We start from the raw sequence: 19,572 nt of genomic DNA on the forward strand, positions 1-19,572 counted from the left end.
AACTAAAACTAAAGCTTTTCTTGACATTTTTGCATCTTAAATCTTAATATTAATTCTTATGGAGTCTAAAACTAAAACAAGGTATTTATTCATTATTCAGCACAAATAGTCTTTGTCCACTGCATCCCTCCTGTTTTAGCATTGGTGGGAAGCATTTTGCATGCCTAAACATTAGTAATATGTGGCTTGAGTAATACTGTGCTTGGCCACAAGATCGGTAACTAACCCTAACCAAAGCCACAAAATAATCTAATAGGAGAATTTGGGTTTGCAGACTCAAATGTACCATTGTGTGGCCACAAATTTTAATGCAGAAACAATCCATGGGATTGCATTTTCAGATTTCACTGTTGCAACACTCACTGAAATAAATGTATAGTTCTGACTGGTATGAAAACCTAGCAACGTCCAGACTCTTGGCAAGTTATTGACTTTATGAATCTGGATCTGATTTCTGCAGGTGCATGCATTAGTTTCTCAAAAACAATAACTCCTTTCTTCATTGTTCCCATTGGTGTAGCAGCTGTTATCCATCAGAAAGTAGTCATGTTGTCTCCCGGCCCCTTCGGGCTCCAGCCAAGGGAGAGCTTCCACATTATCTGTATATTGTTTTCATTTTAACTGATATACTTAGTGGATCCAATTAACTGTCTGTGTTTAAGGACGACAATATGTTCAAACGCATATTGCCTAGAGCTAGCTACGTATTTAACAATATCCAATGGTTTCAATTTATTTTAATAAATTGTATTATAATAAAATCAAGATCAAATGTATTATTATTTGTTCAGCAGAAACCATGCTTATAGAGAATATGTTTATAATATGGCCAAAATTCCCACACTTTATGTAATCAGGGCTAAAAATTACCGTTCTTTTGGTCATAAGTAGCAGTTAAATATAATCTTTTTATCATCTTAGACAACTGTGAAAGGTTAATCTGTTCTTGTTTATGTGTGATTTAGGAACAGTCAGTCACATTTAACTTCACATTCGGATGATTGTAACTCCCATCAGTACTGCATCACGTTTGCAATTGGGGCAAATGCAAATGGGTGATTCTTAACTGGCACGAGAAAGTTTGATGCTACTGAAGTTTTTCGGTCATCCAGGTCATGGTAATCTAAAGGGGTTTGAACAAAGGCAATTGGATTTCTTTGATTTCTTGAAGACGTTTCGCTTCTCATCTGAGGAGCTTTGTCAATTCTGATTGGAAAATGGGAGAGCCAAGCTTGAGAATTTGATCACCCCAGAGCGGCGTTTGCCTCTCTGCATTGGTACAAGATTCTTCTTTTGGTTTTTGAAATCTTGAATGAGCATGCTCCAGCCTACGTGTCTAAATTAGTGCAGCCATATGTCCCTCTGCACTCGCTTCGGTCTGAGAGGAATGAGAGAGAGGAGTACCAAGGTTATGCCATGCTATGGCATGGTATGGTATACTGATAGAAGAAGAAATCAGACCTTTGTGGTATTAACAAACAGGTAAATCATAATCCTTGGTGTTGTAACACGTGCCTTCCTTCTCTTAGCAAGCATGTCGCAACGGCATCACTTTCCCTCAAAAGCCAAATGATTTAATGTCCACATGCTGCTGTCCTTTGAATCTCATAGTTTATTAGAGCTAGCTTGAGGGGGAAATGGAAAAAGTTAGTCTGCATTCATGTAAGAGTGACACTTTTTCATATATAATAATCATTTGATCTTGACTGTTTGATTGTTGTTTAATGTCTTTCTTATGGCCAGATCAAAAGAATTTGGGTCTTGTCCGGGATGTTGTTGGTCCACCAAAAATGAAAAATCTGTTAAATCTTAGTGACAGCAGCCTTTCTTTGCTTTCCTGTAACTAATAGGCCAAATACTGTATTTGAACAAAAATGTCTATGCGTATTAATTCATATGTTGTTGTTTCTGATACAATATCAACATGCTAACCACCCTGCTCACTCCCATCCTTTTCCAATGAAGAATCTGTTTGATGAGAAGTGGCACCAGTTACGGCTGCTGGTGACAGAAGAAGATGTGACTCTGTATGTTGATGACCTGGAAATAGAAACTTTACAACTGGAACCCTCTGTTGGCATTTTCATCAATGGAAAAACTCAAGTGGGAAAATATGTCAATAAGGAAACTACAGTACCTGTAAGTATATCAGGATCTTTAACGTGACTTTTACTGAACTCATGTTGTTTCATGTTCAAATACAGTTCAATTTGAATAGTGAAGATTTTTACATCTCCTACGTAAGCCAATTTGTCAACACATTATTAAAGCTAAATGTATTTAATTGTGAGGTTCACTGAGAAACATATAATTCTTGTTATTCCTGAAACACGATCAGTCACTCTGAGTTACACATGCAGGCTGAATATGAACATAGTCTTCTACCCCTATTTCCTACATTAACTTCTGATAGAAAATAGATGTGGAAACGCTCAGGTCAGAAAAAGCCACACAGATCTACGTCACAATTTAAATCAGCATTCATGGACTTACCCACCTTGAGTGACGACTGCAGAAGGCTGTTGTTGATTTAGCAGCCAGGAGAAAGCAGGGCACATCTTGGCTAGAAGAAGCTAACATTTAGAATTAGCAACTCTACAACATGGCAGAACTCCTTCTGTCTCGTGGTTTTTGTGGAGATAAAATATTGCAGAGCAAATGGAGGGAGTGGAAAAGTCACGTTGCTGTTAGCCAGTCAGAGGTGAGATTTCTGAATAATGTAAATATTAATGAGTAAGACTCCGAATTCAGCCGTTTTGTGCCTCACTCTAATCTTCTTCCTAAAACAGGAGCGCCAGAGCTTTTTTTCCCACAGCGTTAGACTCACAAGGCATTAATTTATGCTAGAGACCACAGTACATACATTGAAAAAACAAATGTGTGCATAAATCCCAACTTGCTGATTAAATCTATTGTTTGCTGCCATTTGCCTGAGAAAATTGTTTCAAGTCATTACACACTGTGATGTTCTGACTGCAAACAGTTTTTTTGAACAAAATAGCAATAGCATTTATATTCACATATTAGTTATTCAGTGTCATCTCTCATACAAAATTGATTTGTAAGCTGTTGTTTCATGAAATGATCTAAATTCTGCCAGATGAGCTTTTATTTGTCACTCAGCTCACATGGAAAACTTAAGTAAAATATTCTTGGCACAGTCATTTCACTCCCATCATGGACAAAATTCCAAATAATGGAAGAACGGGGTAATGCTGCTGCTTCTAAACTTAGGGAGGTCTGGCAACATGCAGCTGCTCAGAGCCAAGTTGTAGCACTTTTCTTTTATTTTGCAGTTATACAATGGTACTTGTAATTTCATTGGTGGCAAAGCACAAATTAAATTGAATTTAAAGTCGCAAAACCCCTTCTGTGATCAAATCTGTATGTTTTGCACGCTCGGTTAGAGTTTCACACAGTAGAAATTATGCACTTTTCATCTTCTCTTTTTAAAAATGTCTTTTAGTTTGAAATTCAGAAGCTGCGAATTTACTGTGACCCGGAGCAAAACACAAGAGAGTCTGCATGTGAAGTACCTGGAGTTGTAAGTAAAAGGAATCTGTTTTTCCAGCTACTGCTTGTTTTGTTTGCTCCTTCAGGTTTTCGCTCTATAATCCTTTGCATTTCCCTGCTTTCTTGATTTACATTTATTTAAAATTCATACAGAACAACTTTGGATAAAAGATGTATACACATCATTAATCTAAACTCACATCTGTTGTGCATGAAACAGCAGGAAGACCTGTGGCTGTGCGTCAAACATGCTGCTTTCAGTTGGAGTATATAGATAGTTTTGTTTTATTGCCTGCTGGCTCTAACTCTGTCTGCAAAGCTTTGGACTGAGTTTCGTTGGCTCAGAAACTGCTACAACCACAAAACTGGAGCCAAATTAGGGTTTTTAATTTGCAGCTGATGAAAAGAAATATCAAAAGAATATAGATGAGTAAGTCTAAATTTACTAATTCTCATCATCAATCATTGCTTTTCCCTGCTATTTTTGAGCTCTTGCATTAGTTTGCTGTTTCCACATCTTGTCATCCTATCCTTTTTGCTTAGATGTTCAAATATCTTTCTGACATAAATACAGTTTTTGCGTAAATGTGCTGATAATGTGTAAATACTGTAATTTTATATGAAAAAACAATGGTGTGTTACAGTGCTCCAACAGTCCAGATTACACCGAGCCAACACAAGATCCCTGTATTTGTCCTGCCGGACCTCCTGGACATCCTGGAATTAAGGTTGTTTTCCTCTTTTTCCTTCAATATAGCAGTAATAGATCGCTGAACATTGACCAATTAAGCTATTTTTCACATATTCATCCAACAAAGATCACTCTTGCAAAGTAAACTAGTGACAAACACCTGTTTTCTTCCAAATTTGGTAGATTTATGGGATTAAATCACGGAAAAAATATATAAGCCTGTATTCATACTGAAACTAAGGCAAAAAGGCATTCATGGTTTGAGTTATCAAACTTTATTTGTGACCAACGTTTGGTGAAATGGAATGCTAAATCACCAGACGTTCTTTAAATGCTGCCAAAAATCAAACAAATAGCATGCGAATCTGTACTTTTCCAAATACCACAAAATAAACTGCCAGTATAAACCATTAATTTAAGCCAATGATGCCTTTAAACAAAGATTTCCTTTCCATCAGAGTACATTTCAGTTTGTGAGGTGCTTTAACCTCTGGAAACACACTCATAAATGCTCCGTTTAAACAGAAAAGTATTATGGCGGAACAACATTACTTGGCGGCTTTTCACTGTAAATGACTTAAATGTAGTGTTGTGAAATCCTGTTGTATTGAAGTATTTGCTCAAAGCAAATAAGCCCCTTGCTCAGGATAAATAATAATCACTGTGGAGACATTAAAGCCAAAGTGACTGAATTCGCTGATGACAGCAAATCAACCAACAAGCAGCCACAACACAAGCTTCTCAGGGTGAAACTAGTTTTGCAAAGATGTTACAAAAGTTAATTAAAACCTAGAGTGCAGTCTGGAGCTTTTTGTTGTTGTTATTGTTTATAAGGTCACCAGTAAGCTTTTACAACATTCACTAATGGATCCAAAATGCTGCTGGTTTGCAGATGCTCTGAATGGCCCCACACAGTGCATCACTGTTAAAATCCACAAGCTCACTCATCACAGTTTATAGATAATTAAAACTCACACAGGGGAAAACATTTTGCTACAATGAATTCTTTAAATATGGTCATGTAAGAATAAAGCGTGTAAGAATAAAGTACTGTAAGATTTCTACAGTGAAGTAATCCCAAAACAGTCTAATGCCACAATTATGTTGGAAGGATGGCTGTATTTCATTCTCAGCCAGCTGAGGGGGTTGTCAGTTTTTATCCTTTCAAAATAAAGCAAAGAGGAACATAGCCAATCTTTAACATCAGTGAGTGTGGGGTTTCCAACGCCGCAGAGCCGGCAATTGCTCCAGAGTAAAAAAAAAAAAAAAAACTGAAGCCAGTAACAAGAGAGACCCCAACATTTTATTTGTACCCCTAAGAAGCCACGGCATCCTTTTGTTTTACTCTAATAAGGGGTAAAGAAGGCCAGAGGCTAACGTTGAGTTAAGAATGTGTAACGTCCAGCAATGGTCAGTTTTCACCTACAGATTGACCCACATGCCACCGGTCATCTGCAGACATAAATTCCATTCTCTAAAGTGGATTTTACATCCTAGCTTCCAACGAACCCAGAAAGATACTGCAGCCTTGTTTACATTTCAGGAGGAACAAGATGTCAGGCTGTGTTCCCAAACAAAGCCTTCTTTTGATAACACAGCAGGATTGCTCACTCTCTGAATGAAGTGACTATTTTCAGCTCATATGAGTTAATCAATCGTTAAATGAAATGAACAATAATGGTTGATGAATAATAATGATGTCTTGATTAATCTGTGCTTAAATTAATAAGGTTGATTAATCTGTGCTTAAATGAATAAGGTTGATTAATCTGTGCTTGAATTACAGAAGTTTGAAATGAATGTTATTACTGCATTGAAAGATTTATATATATGATGATCAGTAACGTTTGATATGACAAGTGAATCATTATCTACACTCAGACGCAAGGTTCATTAGAGATAAATTAAAGTTAAGTTGAACGTCATGGCACACAGATATTTTCTTAGCCACAAATCAGAGCATCCTGTATCTGAAAGAAGGCATGATGTTCTGAGGTTTGCTTGTTAACACCCCTTAACACGGCACGTCCCGGTTGGCCAAGAAATCATAATATGAGAATATTAAAACAGCTCACTTGACAGTGAGTCAGTTCTAGAGAAAGCTACGGACAGGCCATCCGGAGCGAAACCTCTTTAACCCAAAGCTTTCGACAAGCTAAAAGCTGCCTACAGCTGACGAGCAAACGGTTCCTTCAGCTATTCAGAAACAGCTGTTCTAGACGCAAACGATTTCATCTATCTGTTGTGATCCGGGAGACGACTCTGGACCGACCTGGTCACACTGTGGTTTTTTTCTACGAGCTTCAGTACCTTGGGGTCACCCGACCCCCCCGATATCTCGGATCTGAAAGAGAGTCTCCTCAGGAGTACGTAGAACACAGCCAGATAGAGCCGTTTTGATAAGAACCAACCTCATAGTTTAATGCAAACCAAATTCCTTTTCACACCCAGAATTCAGTTCTTCTAGATACAAGGTTCTGATAAACACACACCATTAAATCACCATACATCACATCCCATCCTCAGATTCAACCATCACAGTAGCCCTGGTTAACTTGTCATGTTTTTATTTGATTAGAAAATAAATGTCTTATCTTTTATAAACCTGACTCTGTCTGAATTGAGACAAAGTGTTTGATCCCTGGAAAAAGCAAATCATCCTAGAATCTTCTGATTAAACATCCAAAGACCAAGCAGTTTGATATTCTATATTTATATAGAATATCACATCTTATTGATCATAAGTAAAGGTAAAATATTAAGCTTAAAAGCAACAACCTTTACCCTCTACAAATGCTAACTTTGAATTGCAATCAAATATTTGTCTCTACAAAATATCTCAAGCAACTTCTTCAATTAACAGCTCAATGTTACTGTGAAATGTATGTGTCAAGTGCATATTGAGTGTAACATGACATTTTTCTTCCTTAAATAATTATTTAGAGCAATAAAAACAAGCTACTGGCAGCCAGACAGTAAAAACAACACTTCCTTTATGCCGGAGGCCTATTACCATAATAAGTGTAGTACGTGCTCTCTACTGGAAAACACCTAGTAGTGCTATTTTCAGATATGACAATGCATCTGCGTACGACCAGTCTTTGCTTGTTATCTAGAATCGTCTGGTGCTGATCCTTAACTGGCAACGGCCATGAAACTCACAAAACAGGAGGGAGAGATTGCAGTAACCACATTTGACCACAGGATGTCATCTTACTTCATTCTTCCACACTTCACCTTTAAGAAGTAAAAGAAACCAAACTTGTTTTAGAGATGATTAAATGGTGTATTTGTGGTGTTTTAGGGGGACAGAGGAAATGCTGGGATGCCTGGTCGGCCTGGACCTGCTGGTGCTGATGGTAAGCCTGTGAGTACTACCGAAATCAATATTCAATCATACACAACATAACTATTAATGAGAAAACTGAAATAAATAAATAAATAAAAGCATTTCAAATAAATACATCCATTAAATCATGATAGCTTCTGTTTGCTTGACTCTGGATCGCTCTGGATCTGGATTACTTCACTTTTGAAGTAAAAATTATTAATGTTGATCTCTACCGTAGAACATAATTCTGAGTGTATAGTAGGGATGATTGATATCGGCTTTTTCACCGATACAATCTCTCTTTTTTACCTCTTTTTTTATGATACCGACATAAACCGATACCAATACATGTAGGTTCTCTCCTCATAAATAAAGTAAAATAAAAATTAGGTAACTTTATATCTCCTATCATGCAAACTTAAACTTCAAACATTTTCTGTGCAAAATATGACAGCTACTTTAATTTTGGAATTATCTCTTAAACGGCATCTCAGATCTATCAGATTTTGGCATTTTAGTTGAAGAAGCTGAAGAGTTTGATATATAAGATGTGTCTGGTATGTAAATATTGTGCAATATAGGTCAACTTCACTGGAAAAATGAGAGCATCTCTACTAGTAGAAGCTAACCATTAGCATCTCCATCAAACGACAGAACTCCTTCAGGCTTAAGTTATTTGTGGAAATAAAGCATCAACATTCCAAAGCAAACTGGGTCAGTGGTAGAGTTGCGTCGCTGTTAGACAGTCAGATGCAAGATGTCCAAATATCAGTAAATAAGACTCCTGTCGTGACTTTCTTCCCAACTGAAATCTCTGCACCAGAGCTTTGTTTCCTCATGACTATTAGAGAACGCTGTACGTGTATTAAGTAAAGTTGAACTATAAAAGAGTAAAAACCAATACTAATACCAATTTCAAATATTATATGTTAATGCCAAAATCAGCTGATCATATCAGACATTCCAGATAGATACTTCATAATCTGAGTTTATTCCAGGCGTTATTCTGCAGGATTCACTTCGCTTCAGGAAGTTTTAGTGGAATTTTATCCATTTGTTTATTGTTTTAAGTATTTCTGGAACCACATATGAAATATATATTTGATCATCCTTAGTTGTCTTTGAATTGAAGTTGATTTACTGTTTTAGTGAATGCAACATTTGTCTGTTTGTAGGTTTGTACTTTTCACCACTGCACTGCTGAATAAATCACACAAAGGAAGCTTTTACTCTTGTGCAGCAAAAAAACAAAAAAACAAAAATTAAAAGGCAGCCAAAAAGAAAAATATGTGAAAGTTCAAGAAAGTTCAATATTTGACTAAATGCACATTATATTTGTTAAATCTGAAGGGTGTCCCTGGTGTTAGAGGAAGTCCTGGGCAGCCAGGTTCACCAGGATTAAAGGTAAACTTTTTATTTATTGATACACCCCAGCATGCATTTACAATGATGATCAGATCAAATATTAGGCTTTATTTTTTGTGTTTTTTGTTAGGGGGCACGTGGACCAGATGGGTACAAAGGCGAGCAAGGAAGAGCAGGAGTTTCGGTGAGAAATACAAAACCACATTAGTGAAAAAAATTATTTTAATTGTAAAACTTACTTTTGAAACGTTTTTTATATCATAAATCTGTTTTCCAGGGAGAACGGGGTATGCCTGGAATACCAGGATCACCCGGACAACCAGGAGAAAAGGTGCTAGTGTTCATTTTTTATGTCATTCTGTTATTTTTTTTTGGTTAAAACAAATATTTTCTTATTTCAAATCAAGTAAAGGCTGAAAGAGGCAGATCTTTGCAGAAAAAAGCAAAATGATAGTTAGAAAGTAAAAAAAGACATTTAACTGTCAAGGTTTTTACGAGATCAAAAGTAGGATTGTCAGGAAGTTCCTGTTAGACACATCAGCTTCATATTTGAAAATGGATGCATCAATCACACAGGAACCATATGTTTTCAATATAAAGCCAGATCTCTGGAGAGAGTAAAAAGTACAGCTCCTACACTGGTGGAAATCTCCTTTGCTGGGACACCACAATGGTCATTAATGACCATTTAGATCTATCTACTGACTGCTCTGCTGCCTCTTCAGGAAGCCCAAAAATCAACGTTGTGTTGATGTGGTCATTTTTAGGCAAAGTCAATTTTTGGTTCTTTAGATTCTTGTTTTACCCTCCAAAACATCTGCTCACTGCCTTCCCTGTCTTAGTTCACATACTGAGTAGACAATCAAACTCTAATTGTATAATCAACCAACAACAAACAGTTTTAGATTAGAAGAAATGGAAAACTAACTCAGCATTTAACTTTAACCAAGCCTTCACAGGGGCTTTAAAAAAAAGTCTGTGCTAAATTCCCATGAATAGACCCTCCGTGAAGAACAGAGGTGCATCTAAAGAGCCTGAAATAACTCATTTTCCAACCAGCAAAGAGTCGTTTAGGCATCAAAATAATCAATGGCCTTGTAAGGTTCTGCTTTAAACATAAAAACATTTGCATGTACCTTCCCAAATTGCTCCCATATTGTAAGGCCACCCAGAGATGCAGCTTTGTTTTCCTGCTATGGCATGTTGAGGACGGAAACATGAACAATTTGCCAAATGAAGCCACATTAGGGACGTGATGTTTACAGTCAGGGATCTGCATTTGTGACCACATCCATTCATCACTCTTTCATTTAGCAATTTGTTGGGCATTTAGAGTGTGACAGCGATCACTGCCTTTATTTCAAGAAGTTGTTTGGAAAAAGGTCAGTAAAACAACATTTAGTCAGCAGCACACCTGTTGGCGAAGTTCCACTTTATATCTGCTGAATCTGATCTGCTGCAATGCTTCAACTAACCGTGAGACCAAAAACTTAGTATTTTGGGTTTTTGGTGCCCTGGCTGCAGGAATATGTTCCCTCTGAGTAGAAGTCAACCGATACTCCAATATCCTATTGCCAATACCAATGCTGATATGAGGGAGACATAGTCAGCTGATGGCTGATATTTACTGCCAATTTTTATGGGCTGATTTCCATGGCCGATATCTTGACATTTTTCACCTTATTTTCAAGCTAAACTGTCACTAATAACCATGTTACCAAGTCACTGCTTTGCAAGTCAAAAGTAAGTCACAAGTCTTTCCAGTCACGTTTCGAGTCAAGTCCAAGTCAATTCAAGCCCAAGTCAAGTCTAAAGTAATTGATGTGGAAGTCCAAGTCAACTGCAAGTCCTTAACTTTGAATTTTCAAGTCATAATCAAGTCATCTTTCAAACTTCAATTTCATGACAGTGATAATAAATAAATTCCAGAAATAAAGCTTCTTAAAGCTTCATTTATTTGCTGAAACAAGCACAAAGTACAACTGAAATTGGTCTACACAAAGTGCTGCTGCATTTAGCAGAACAAGATCAAACCCAGAACGAAGAATTATTTATGATTTTTGTCCATGTCGTGCCACTTTTGTGCAAAAATATCATATATGCTCAAGTCATCATTAAGTCAACAGATGCAAGTCGATTCAAGCTGCAAGTCATTGGCGTTCAAGTCCGAGTCAAGTCATAAGTCTTTATATATTTTATCAAGTCAAATCAGAAGTCATTAAAATAATGACCCGAGTCAGACTCGAGTCAAAGTCATGTGACTTGAGTCCGCATTTTCTGCTAATAACATGAGTTGATGCACAAGATTTCTGAAGCTGAATCAGTTTTTGAACTCTGAGTTTAACTAACTGTTAAATCTTACCATACCATACCAATTTATTTATGAAGGACAATTTCAAAATAGCATGGCAGCTAACCAAAGTGCTATACATAAAGGAGCCAAATGCTTGAACAAATCAACAAAACACAATGAAATCAGGTAAAATACATAAAAACATAGTATAAAGTCAAAGTCAAAGTCATTGTTATTGTCATTTCTACCACATGTGCAAGACATACAGAGAAACGAAATTGAGTTTCAGTACACACAATTCAGAGATCAGACATACATGGGTAAGACACATGACAAGAATTGGTGACTGCGGTCATTCGCAACATTAGTCGTGCTACCTTAATAGATAGATGAAAAGGGTGTTACATGAGGATAATTGGGGGTAAGGTAAAAAAAAGGCATAGCAGAGTTAGACCCAGCGGGGAGTAACTCTATTATACAAAAAAACTCCTCGACATAGAAGCACAAACAGCACAGATGCAAAACATCAGAGTCTGATGGGGAGGCGGGGTTGGGCGGGATCCTGAAGCCTCCAATGGGAGCTGCCGGTACGGCGCATCAACCAGCTGCAGACCAACAGGTGGGAGGGAGAGATAAGGAACAGAGAGCACATTGAGTTTCCCACAGGTCGCTGACCTCAGCAGAAGTCACAATCTGAAGGCCGGGGGGGGGGGGGGGGGGGGGGACCACAGCATCTGTCAGCATTCCTCCTTTCGTGGGGGTGTGTTGAGCAGCCTTGAGAGGCTGCCTTGGCGTCAGATAAGGGATAAACATGGCTTTGTTTGGGACAGGCAGAGATAATTTTCCTCTCTGCCTTGGAGTCTGTAGGTGGTCATTCATGTCCACCAGTGAAGCCAATTTTACGTTCTAAACATCCCCACATCGTCCGGCGACCCTCTCCGAGATGACATCCATCTTGCGTAGTAATACAGGCAACGCCGCAAGGACATTATCCAGCTTACGGTTCACCTCGAGTAACGTCCCAGTCTGTGAGGTCACCGCACGAGCAGCACATTCCATGGGCGCGGGTCGCACTCCAATCGCTCCCGTCTTCCCAAATTTCCAGAAAACCAGATATCCTCCCACTCCAATCAGATGAAATCCAGTGATCATCAGGCCGAACATCCACAAATCTTCCACGTCCTCGATGGACAACTGAGAAAGGCACACGATTCGCCAGACCTCCCAAGAATCGAGTGCATATCCCACTGCGAACGTCCCCTCGGGACAGGTGGGAGCCCCCTTCTCCGTTCTCATCGTAGAAAAAAATTTATCAATCGCGTTGAATGGCCAGTTAATTAGGTCCATATTTCCAAAAAAAGAGTAGTGATTTCAGGAGAAATGCAGAGAAGTGCTCTGTAGGCTGACAGGACAAGAGCCTTGCGGAAACAGATAAGGGAGCTGAGAAAAAGCGTCTGTACTCTCTGAAGGCTGGAGAAGAAGGATAAAAATCAAGGATAAAAATTCCTACTAAAAACAATAGAATAATAGAACAGTTAACAGCACTATCAAAAATAAAAATAGTGCGACGAATGTTAAAAATCATTTGAAATGGCACAAATAAAACCAAAAAAGCTACAAGATGGTGCGAGGTGTTTAAAGTGAGCCACTGAATCGTAAAAACTAAATTAAGAAAAATAAACCCGGTGCTGAATTTTCAAGTAAAGTGTCACGGAGGGAAGGCAATACTGAAAAAGTGTGTTATAAGGGCCAACTTGAATCTGCTGACGGAGGGAGCCAAACGCACATGGAGGGACAGAGTGTTCCAGAGTTTTGGGGCTGCATGAGAGAAGGCACGCTCCCATCAACTTTGTGCACTGCTCAGTGTTACAGTCAGATAGCTAAATAAAGCTAATTTAGAGTATTTATTATGCGGATGTTGTTAGTGAACATAAAAATACATTTAAATTAAATTCTGCAACAACACCAGGCTGCCCGAGGATGTGCCTGACTTTAAATCGGCTTTACTAATGACAAATATTGGCCAACGCCAATGTATATTATTGGTATAATATATATCGGCCGACCAAAATATCGGTCTACCCCTACCTCTGAGCGTAATTAGAATATTAGAAGTTAACTAATTCAAAACAAGTGGAAAAAGGTATTTCACGCCAAATCACTATTTCTTTTAAACCATATTAAAATGCAGAGTCTACTAATGTCCCAGGATGTTGCAGTAAAACATTTTAACCAGTTTAATCAAAACCCTGATTTCAATCAATCTTTGTAACCAGACTTTTGAGTCTCGACAGATCAAAGTAACAAAATCAATCAATGTCAACTTTGAAAATCAACACATGTTTAAAACATGAAAAGAAGAATGCAGATGACTTCTTGAACTGTTGCCTTTTCAGGGGTCAATGGGATTACCGGGAACAGCAGGACTATCTGGAAAACCTGGTCAACTTGTAAGTATCCAGACAATCCATACAGAGGTAGTTTAGAAGGTTTAAAGTGGATTCAAGGTAATGAGCAGTTCTCACTTTGCCTGTTGTAGAAAACTATTTGAACAGCCTCAATTTAGAGAAACAGAGATCAGCTCTGACAGATAGATGAGCTGCTTTAGCTGACTGAGGCTGGTTACAATGGGTTTCGGTTTCCCAAAAAGTCAAAACTGTTCTGCCAGAATAACTGTGAAAATGGGAAATTTGTGGAAATAAAAGTTATGAAATACCATATTTGCAAATGATTTAAAGGTGAGATTTACTGAGAAACATTCAGTACCTGCACTTTTTGAATCTGAGTTTCACATGCATGCTGAGCATGAAAATAGTCTTCAACCTTTCATGCCTTAGCTGCCAAAATAAAATAAACACTTGGCATTTGAAAAACCACACAGATCTATGTCACACTGTAAAATTGCATTCGTGGATTCACCCATCTTGGCTTGCCACCAAATCAGGCTGTTGTTTATTTAGCGCTTAGAAGAGCCATGTCTCCACTAGTAGAAGCTAACCGCTAGCATTAGAAACTTATTTGTGGAGGTAAAACATCAACATTGCAGATCGAACGGAGGCAGTAGAAGAGTTGTGCTGCTGTTAGCCAATCAGAGGTGATTAGGTACTCTGTCAGCAAACATTCAGGGGATATTTGAAAAGAGAACTACCGTAGTAATTACATGCTGAAAGACATTGATTTGTTTGCAAAACCTAGATTTAGAGCTAAAATTAAGGAGTGGAATATATCTGCAAATGGTGTTAAATTATGGAATAACATTAAAAGGGAAATTAAAAAATACTCTGTCATTTAATATATTCAAAAAATGTACCAATTTGAGTGTACTAAATAATTATTAAAATGTTAATTAAATCAATGATCATGATCGCACTGGAATTAAGAACAGTAAAAAGTTTAAAATGAATCTGTATGTGTGTCTGACAAATGGAAATTGTATATAAATGTATTATTTCTTCTGGAAAATGGGGCAGAAACTATAAGATGTTTTTCTTCATTCTGCTCCCTTTCGTTCAAATTAGAACTTTTGTTATGTATTTCTTATTGTTTATATGTTTTATTTGTTTTTATTCTGAACGAAATATAAAAGAGAATATATATATATATATATATATATATATATCGGGAAAAAATAATGAATTGGACTCCAAATCTTACTGCCCCCCCCCCACCCCCCCACCCCCACCCCCACCCACACACACACACACACACACACAGTTATGGCTAACTTCTACTTCCTGAAACAACAGCACCAGAGCTACTAGAGTCCACAGCAGATTTATTGAAATGACGAGTGTAGGTCCCTTTTGTAAATAGTGATTTCTGGCATATCAGTTTGTTTCTTTAAACTAAGTTTGTACAAAGAGCTGTGTTCAAAACATTTTTACTGTAACCCATTTCAGAAGATTTCACTTGTGTCTTTAAGGTTTATGAACAACTCGCCTGCCCAATAACACACACAAGATCACAGCTTTACTTGGATGTTGTGATTTTTTTTCCAGGGAGAAAAAGGAAGCATGGGACCTCCTGGGCTGCCTGGATTTTCAGGAACTCCTGCAAGTTTTCAACAATCACAATTGTTCCCAATTCACTGGGACTTTATTGTTTAGGCAAATCATTTTTCCTCCCCTGAATATCTTAAGAATATGTTCCTCTGGGGTTTTAGGGTGTACCTGGGAGGGAAGGTAAAGATGGAATTCCAGGGAGAGATGGTCCAAAGGTCTGTTTGCTTTATTTTTTCATGCAACAAAAGTCATTCCTTAACAAAAAGTTAAAAATAACTGGATTACTTTGCACAGTTTAAGCATGAATACATAAAGAAGTGCTGTTGTTATTTGGTAACAGTTCAAAATTAAAGAAAATGTGTTTATCTTTTTCCCCAGTTGGCTTTTCAACGCTAAAATATGAAATGATTTTTCTCCTACAAAATAAAATAATTGTATTACATGCATCATGGCATATATCATGGTTGATGTGATGCTTAGCAATGGGTGCAGAAAACTGGAATAAAAAGTGAAAATCCCTTTTTTTGTACCTTTGTATGAAGGGTGATCCTGGAGCCAGAGGCATTCCTGGTGCTGATGGGAGGGAAGGGCATCCTGTGAGTTATCAGTACAAAGCATGAAGAATTTTTTTCTGAGTATATTTGATCACTCTGAATTTTTTATGCAGGCTGAACATCAAAAATGGTCTCCTATACCTAGCTGCTGTGTTAGCTTATGATAGAAAATAGATGCTAGCATTTGAGAAGCAAGACAGCTCTGTAGTACACTCACTTAGCATTCATGGACTCATCCATCATGACTCACAACAGGGAAGGCTGTTGTTGGTTTAGTGTCCAGGAAACAGCAGAGAATGTCTCAGCTAGTAGAAGCTAACCGTTAGCATTAGCAACTTCACCACACAGCAAAAGCTCTTCCATGCTTATGATGTTTGTGGAGACAAAACATTAACAAGTCAGTGTTGGAGTCGGATAGCTGCCCCCCCAAGAAAGACATAAAGGGCATTCCTACTACACTGCAAGTGGATTGGTCAAACGAGTCAACCAATCCTTTAACCCTCTGATGCATGAATTATGAAATCTTCAACCATGACTTTTTTAACAATTTTTTTCATTTGTCTTTAGGTGTGAATGAAACAAATTTCAACAAATATTTTTTGTAAAATTTTATAATTTACAAATAATTTTTTACATGTCCACCTCAGTGGACAGCGTGCATTCTGAGCATGAAATATGTTGGCTTGGCTTACTGAAGTCCAAATGGAGGGGCTCACATGCAATAAAGTCTTCAACAGCTGTGCTTAATAGCAAAAACAAATAGATAACAATTTTGAGTACCTGTTCACTGTAGTGACCATTATGCATCAAAGGGTTAAGTGAATATTGAGTTATTTAGGTTGTCTATTGAAGTACATTTAAAATAACAGAATTGCTTTGATTACTAAATAGTTTCCTTTCTGAAGCTTTATAAACAAAATCATTCAACATAAAATTACTGGCAACAAAATGGTAAAAAAAAGACACAAACATCGATTGTGGATTTTATGGATCATATTGGCTTGTCCGCATAAAGTTTTATATTGTATTGAGTCTGTTGTGTGTTAACTGTCTGCTCTATAAAGTCTCTCCCTGACAGCTAGTAAATTAGTGGTATTTCCCCAGCAGTTCATCCCAGGATAGCCCTGTTATGTTACAAGCAGAAAGTAGTTAATCGCGGGAATGCCGTGGTGTTCTCTGGCAAATTCACTTAAGGAATAAATTGTTTCAGCATGGGAAGCTTTCCCACTGTTCCTGATCCTAAGTGTTGTCAGAAGTTTGTGATGGGTCTATGAAAAATGAGTCAATTCCCCCTGAAGGCTGTGAGCCGTTTCCCCTCAACCAGAACTACAGATGTTATTGTATCCAGGACAACAGGAACAGTGCTGCATGTAAAACACGATGCAGCCTGTCTTTCTGGGCCCCCTGCATGGGACATGCCCTTCTGCATGTGGTGAATCATGGCTGCAAACAGCTGTTTCATTCTCAAATATATTTGTGACATGCAGAAAACTAAAGGTTTAAAGTAACACAACAACCAGAACTTCTGTATAATTCTATCTCACAAAAATATATTTGATGCATTTAGAAAAAAACTGTCAGTACTAATGTTATTTTTTTTTTCTTTAGGTGCACTGTGGCTAAAACAACTTTTTCACAATATTTTGACGTTTTGAGAAAAGAAAACCAAACGAAACCTTTTTTTTTTTTACTTGGATCCTTGAGCCCCACCCTCACCCGCTGAAATGAAAAATACTTTATTGCTAATGAGACATGAATTCTTGTTATGAGTTTGAGTCATTTTAATTTAACCCCTTATGCCCTAGGGTCCCCCAGGTGGGGAACCCTGCGACGTTAGTTCCTTAACAGGCCCAAAACAACCCTCACACTACAGACACTCACACTACAGAAGAAATAGTAATAATTCCCATCAAATTAACCAGCAAACCCAGCACTACAAGACTATCTAAACTATCTTTACCATTAAATACCATTTTTCGAGGATTAGGCTTCAAAATAGGCCTAGGGCTTAAGGGGTTAATGAATGTAAAATGAACACTGTGAAAACCAGAAACATTGCAATACGTTCCCCTTATTTGTCTTTCGCAAGCTCAGTGTGTTAGAGTGCCTCTGCATGCTCAGTTTGTCATTATTGTTTCATGAAAGGACTTTCACACAAAAGTCATGTGGTCATTCACATTTTGCTATTTTATTTCTTTCTTGATACACATTAGGAAAAAAACACACGTATGGATTTTAATACTCGGTGCATCAAACATATCATGCCCATTTATCTATTTTGAGGGTTGAATGCAGGAGATAGGTGTAGGAGACTATTTTCATGTTCAGCTTGCATATTAAACTCAGAGGGAACAGTTATAAACAGAAAAATCCTTTAAAAATGTTTTTTTCAGTCAACCACACCTTTAAACCAACTCTCAAATTAAGTTCACTTTTGTGTTTCATTAAAGCTCTAAAAAGATTTCAATGTGATGTTCTTAATCAAAATGCTGTAATGATCTTTACATCACACTGAACAGAAGCACCTGGATAAACTGGGTTTACTATGACGGTTAAAACGCTGCACAAGGTTCTGCTGGTTAAGACTCAGTAGACCGCTGAATTAAGAAGACAAAAATACCAAGTTTTGCTGTGAAGAAGAATGCCAATAAGGTCCATGTTGGCCTTTGTAAAAAGATCAAAGACTACACAGCAAACAAAGCAATTCTGGTCATTTAGATGTTTTTTGTTTTATTACCGTGGAAGCCTAAAATACATTTGCTCCAGAGTGGTTTTGTACATTTTCAGGCATTTCACATGCAAAATAATTGCTGTTCTAACACAACATAAAAAGGAATCCCCCAAATGTTAACCACAGCCTCTTTTAGTGTATAAACTGAAGCAACAGCAGTTCATAAACTTGGTTTATAGCAAACAACATCCACTGAATTTTGTTGTCTTCTTTGTCTTCATTGACCTGTGCTTTCGAATTGTTCCTAGGGAGTTCCTGGTTTGCCAGGAATTGCAGGTCTGAATGGACAAAAGGTAAATACTTTTTCATGTGTGGCTCTGCAAGGTAAATGTTCTGAATCAGCTGTTGTGATATACAACTATCCTCATTCAAGGGGGAAACTGGTGAGCCTGGGACAAGGGGACCCAAAGGATCAGCAGGACCTCCTGTAAGATTGAACCTGTCGGATTATCTGAACAAAAGCTGTTGAAATAAAATCTGAAGAATTAAAGAAATCCTTTCTTTACTTTGCTGCAGGGCGAGTTGGGCTTACCTGGTGAACCTGGTATTGAAGGATTACCTGGACTCAAGGTAATCATTTATAAATAATCAGAAACGCTATAAAATCGTTGTAGCGAATCTGCTAACAAGCTAGGTTTAGAACACAAAGACGGTCATGGAACACTCACCCCTCCACCCCGGGTGTCTTCACTGGTTCCGTGTCCACCAGAACCAGAAATCCACATTGCCAGAGGATACAACAGAGCGCTAAACACCAGTGGTCATTTTCTAGGTCTAGTCCAAACGCCCTTTGTTGTCCATGACTTCAAATGGTGTTTTTCTTTTTGGGACTCCGGTAGTTTGTCCTAAAGCTGAAGTGGTAGCGGCCGGTTGCTTGTCCTTCTCTGATATAGAGTGGACAACCTTTCACACCAGTGGTGTTCTGTTGCTAAATAAGCAAGTGCGTAATAAATGGAGGACGCAAAGCAAGTGAAGAAGTGTGGTGGTTTGGTGAGATTGACAACCCAATGGTGTATTAGTTGCTTTTGGTCCAAAACGTGTTATTGGCGGAGGTTCTTAGTCAAATGCAAGAAAAGCTCTTTATTCATTTTTT

At 37.9% G+C, this 19,572-nt stretch overlaps 1 protein-coding gene across 2 annotated transcripts in view; it reads left to right on the plus strand.

Moving 5' to 3' along the window:
* Positions 1 to 19,572, plus strand: part of col21a1 (collagen, type XXI, alpha 1) — a 37,795-nt gene that overhangs the window by 12,780 nt on the left and 5,443 nt on the right. For both annotated transcript variants that reach the window (XR_008565659.2, XM_015944205.3), the window contains exons 6-19: positions 1,966 to 2,139; positions 3,467 to 3,544; positions 4,158 to 4,241; positions 7,509 to 7,571; positions 8,886 to 8,939; positions 9,031 to 9,084; positions 9,178 to 9,231; positions 13,590 to 13,643; positions 15,192 to 15,245; positions 15,356 to 15,409; positions 15,737 to 15,790; positions 18,728 to 18,772; positions 18,853 to 18,906; positions 18,996 to 19,049. Coding sequence is in view for 1 of the 2 variants with exons in the window: in XM_015944205.3 (XP_015799691.1) it covers positions 1,966 to 2,139; positions 3,467 to 3,544; positions 4,158 to 4,241; positions 7,509 to 7,571; positions 8,886 to 8,939; positions 9,031 to 9,084; positions 9,178 to 9,231; positions 13,590 to 13,643; positions 15,192 to 15,245; positions 15,356 to 15,409; positions 15,737 to 15,790; positions 18,728 to 18,772; positions 18,853 to 18,906; positions 18,996 to 19,049 (930 nt within the window). In the remaining variant the exon portion in view is untranslated. The remainder of the gene's footprint in view (positions 1 to 1,965; positions 2,140 to 3,466; positions 3,545 to 4,157; positions 4,242 to 7,508; positions 7,572 to 8,885; positions 8,940 to 9,030; positions 9,085 to 9,177; positions 9,232 to 13,589; positions 13,644 to 15,191; positions 15,246 to 15,355; positions 15,410 to 15,736; positions 15,791 to 18,727; positions 18,773 to 18,852; positions 18,907 to 18,995; positions 19,050 to 19,572) is intronic.

The sequence above is a fragment of the Nothobranchius furzeri genome, chromosome 12 (assembly GCF_043380555.1).
Source record: "Nothobranchius furzeri strain GRZ-AD chromosome 12, NfurGRZ-RIMD1, whole genome shotgun sequence".
NCBI classification, from domain to species: Eukaryota; Metazoa; Chordata; class Actinopteri; order Cyprinodontiformes; family Nothobranchiidae; genus Nothobranchius; species Nothobranchius furzeri.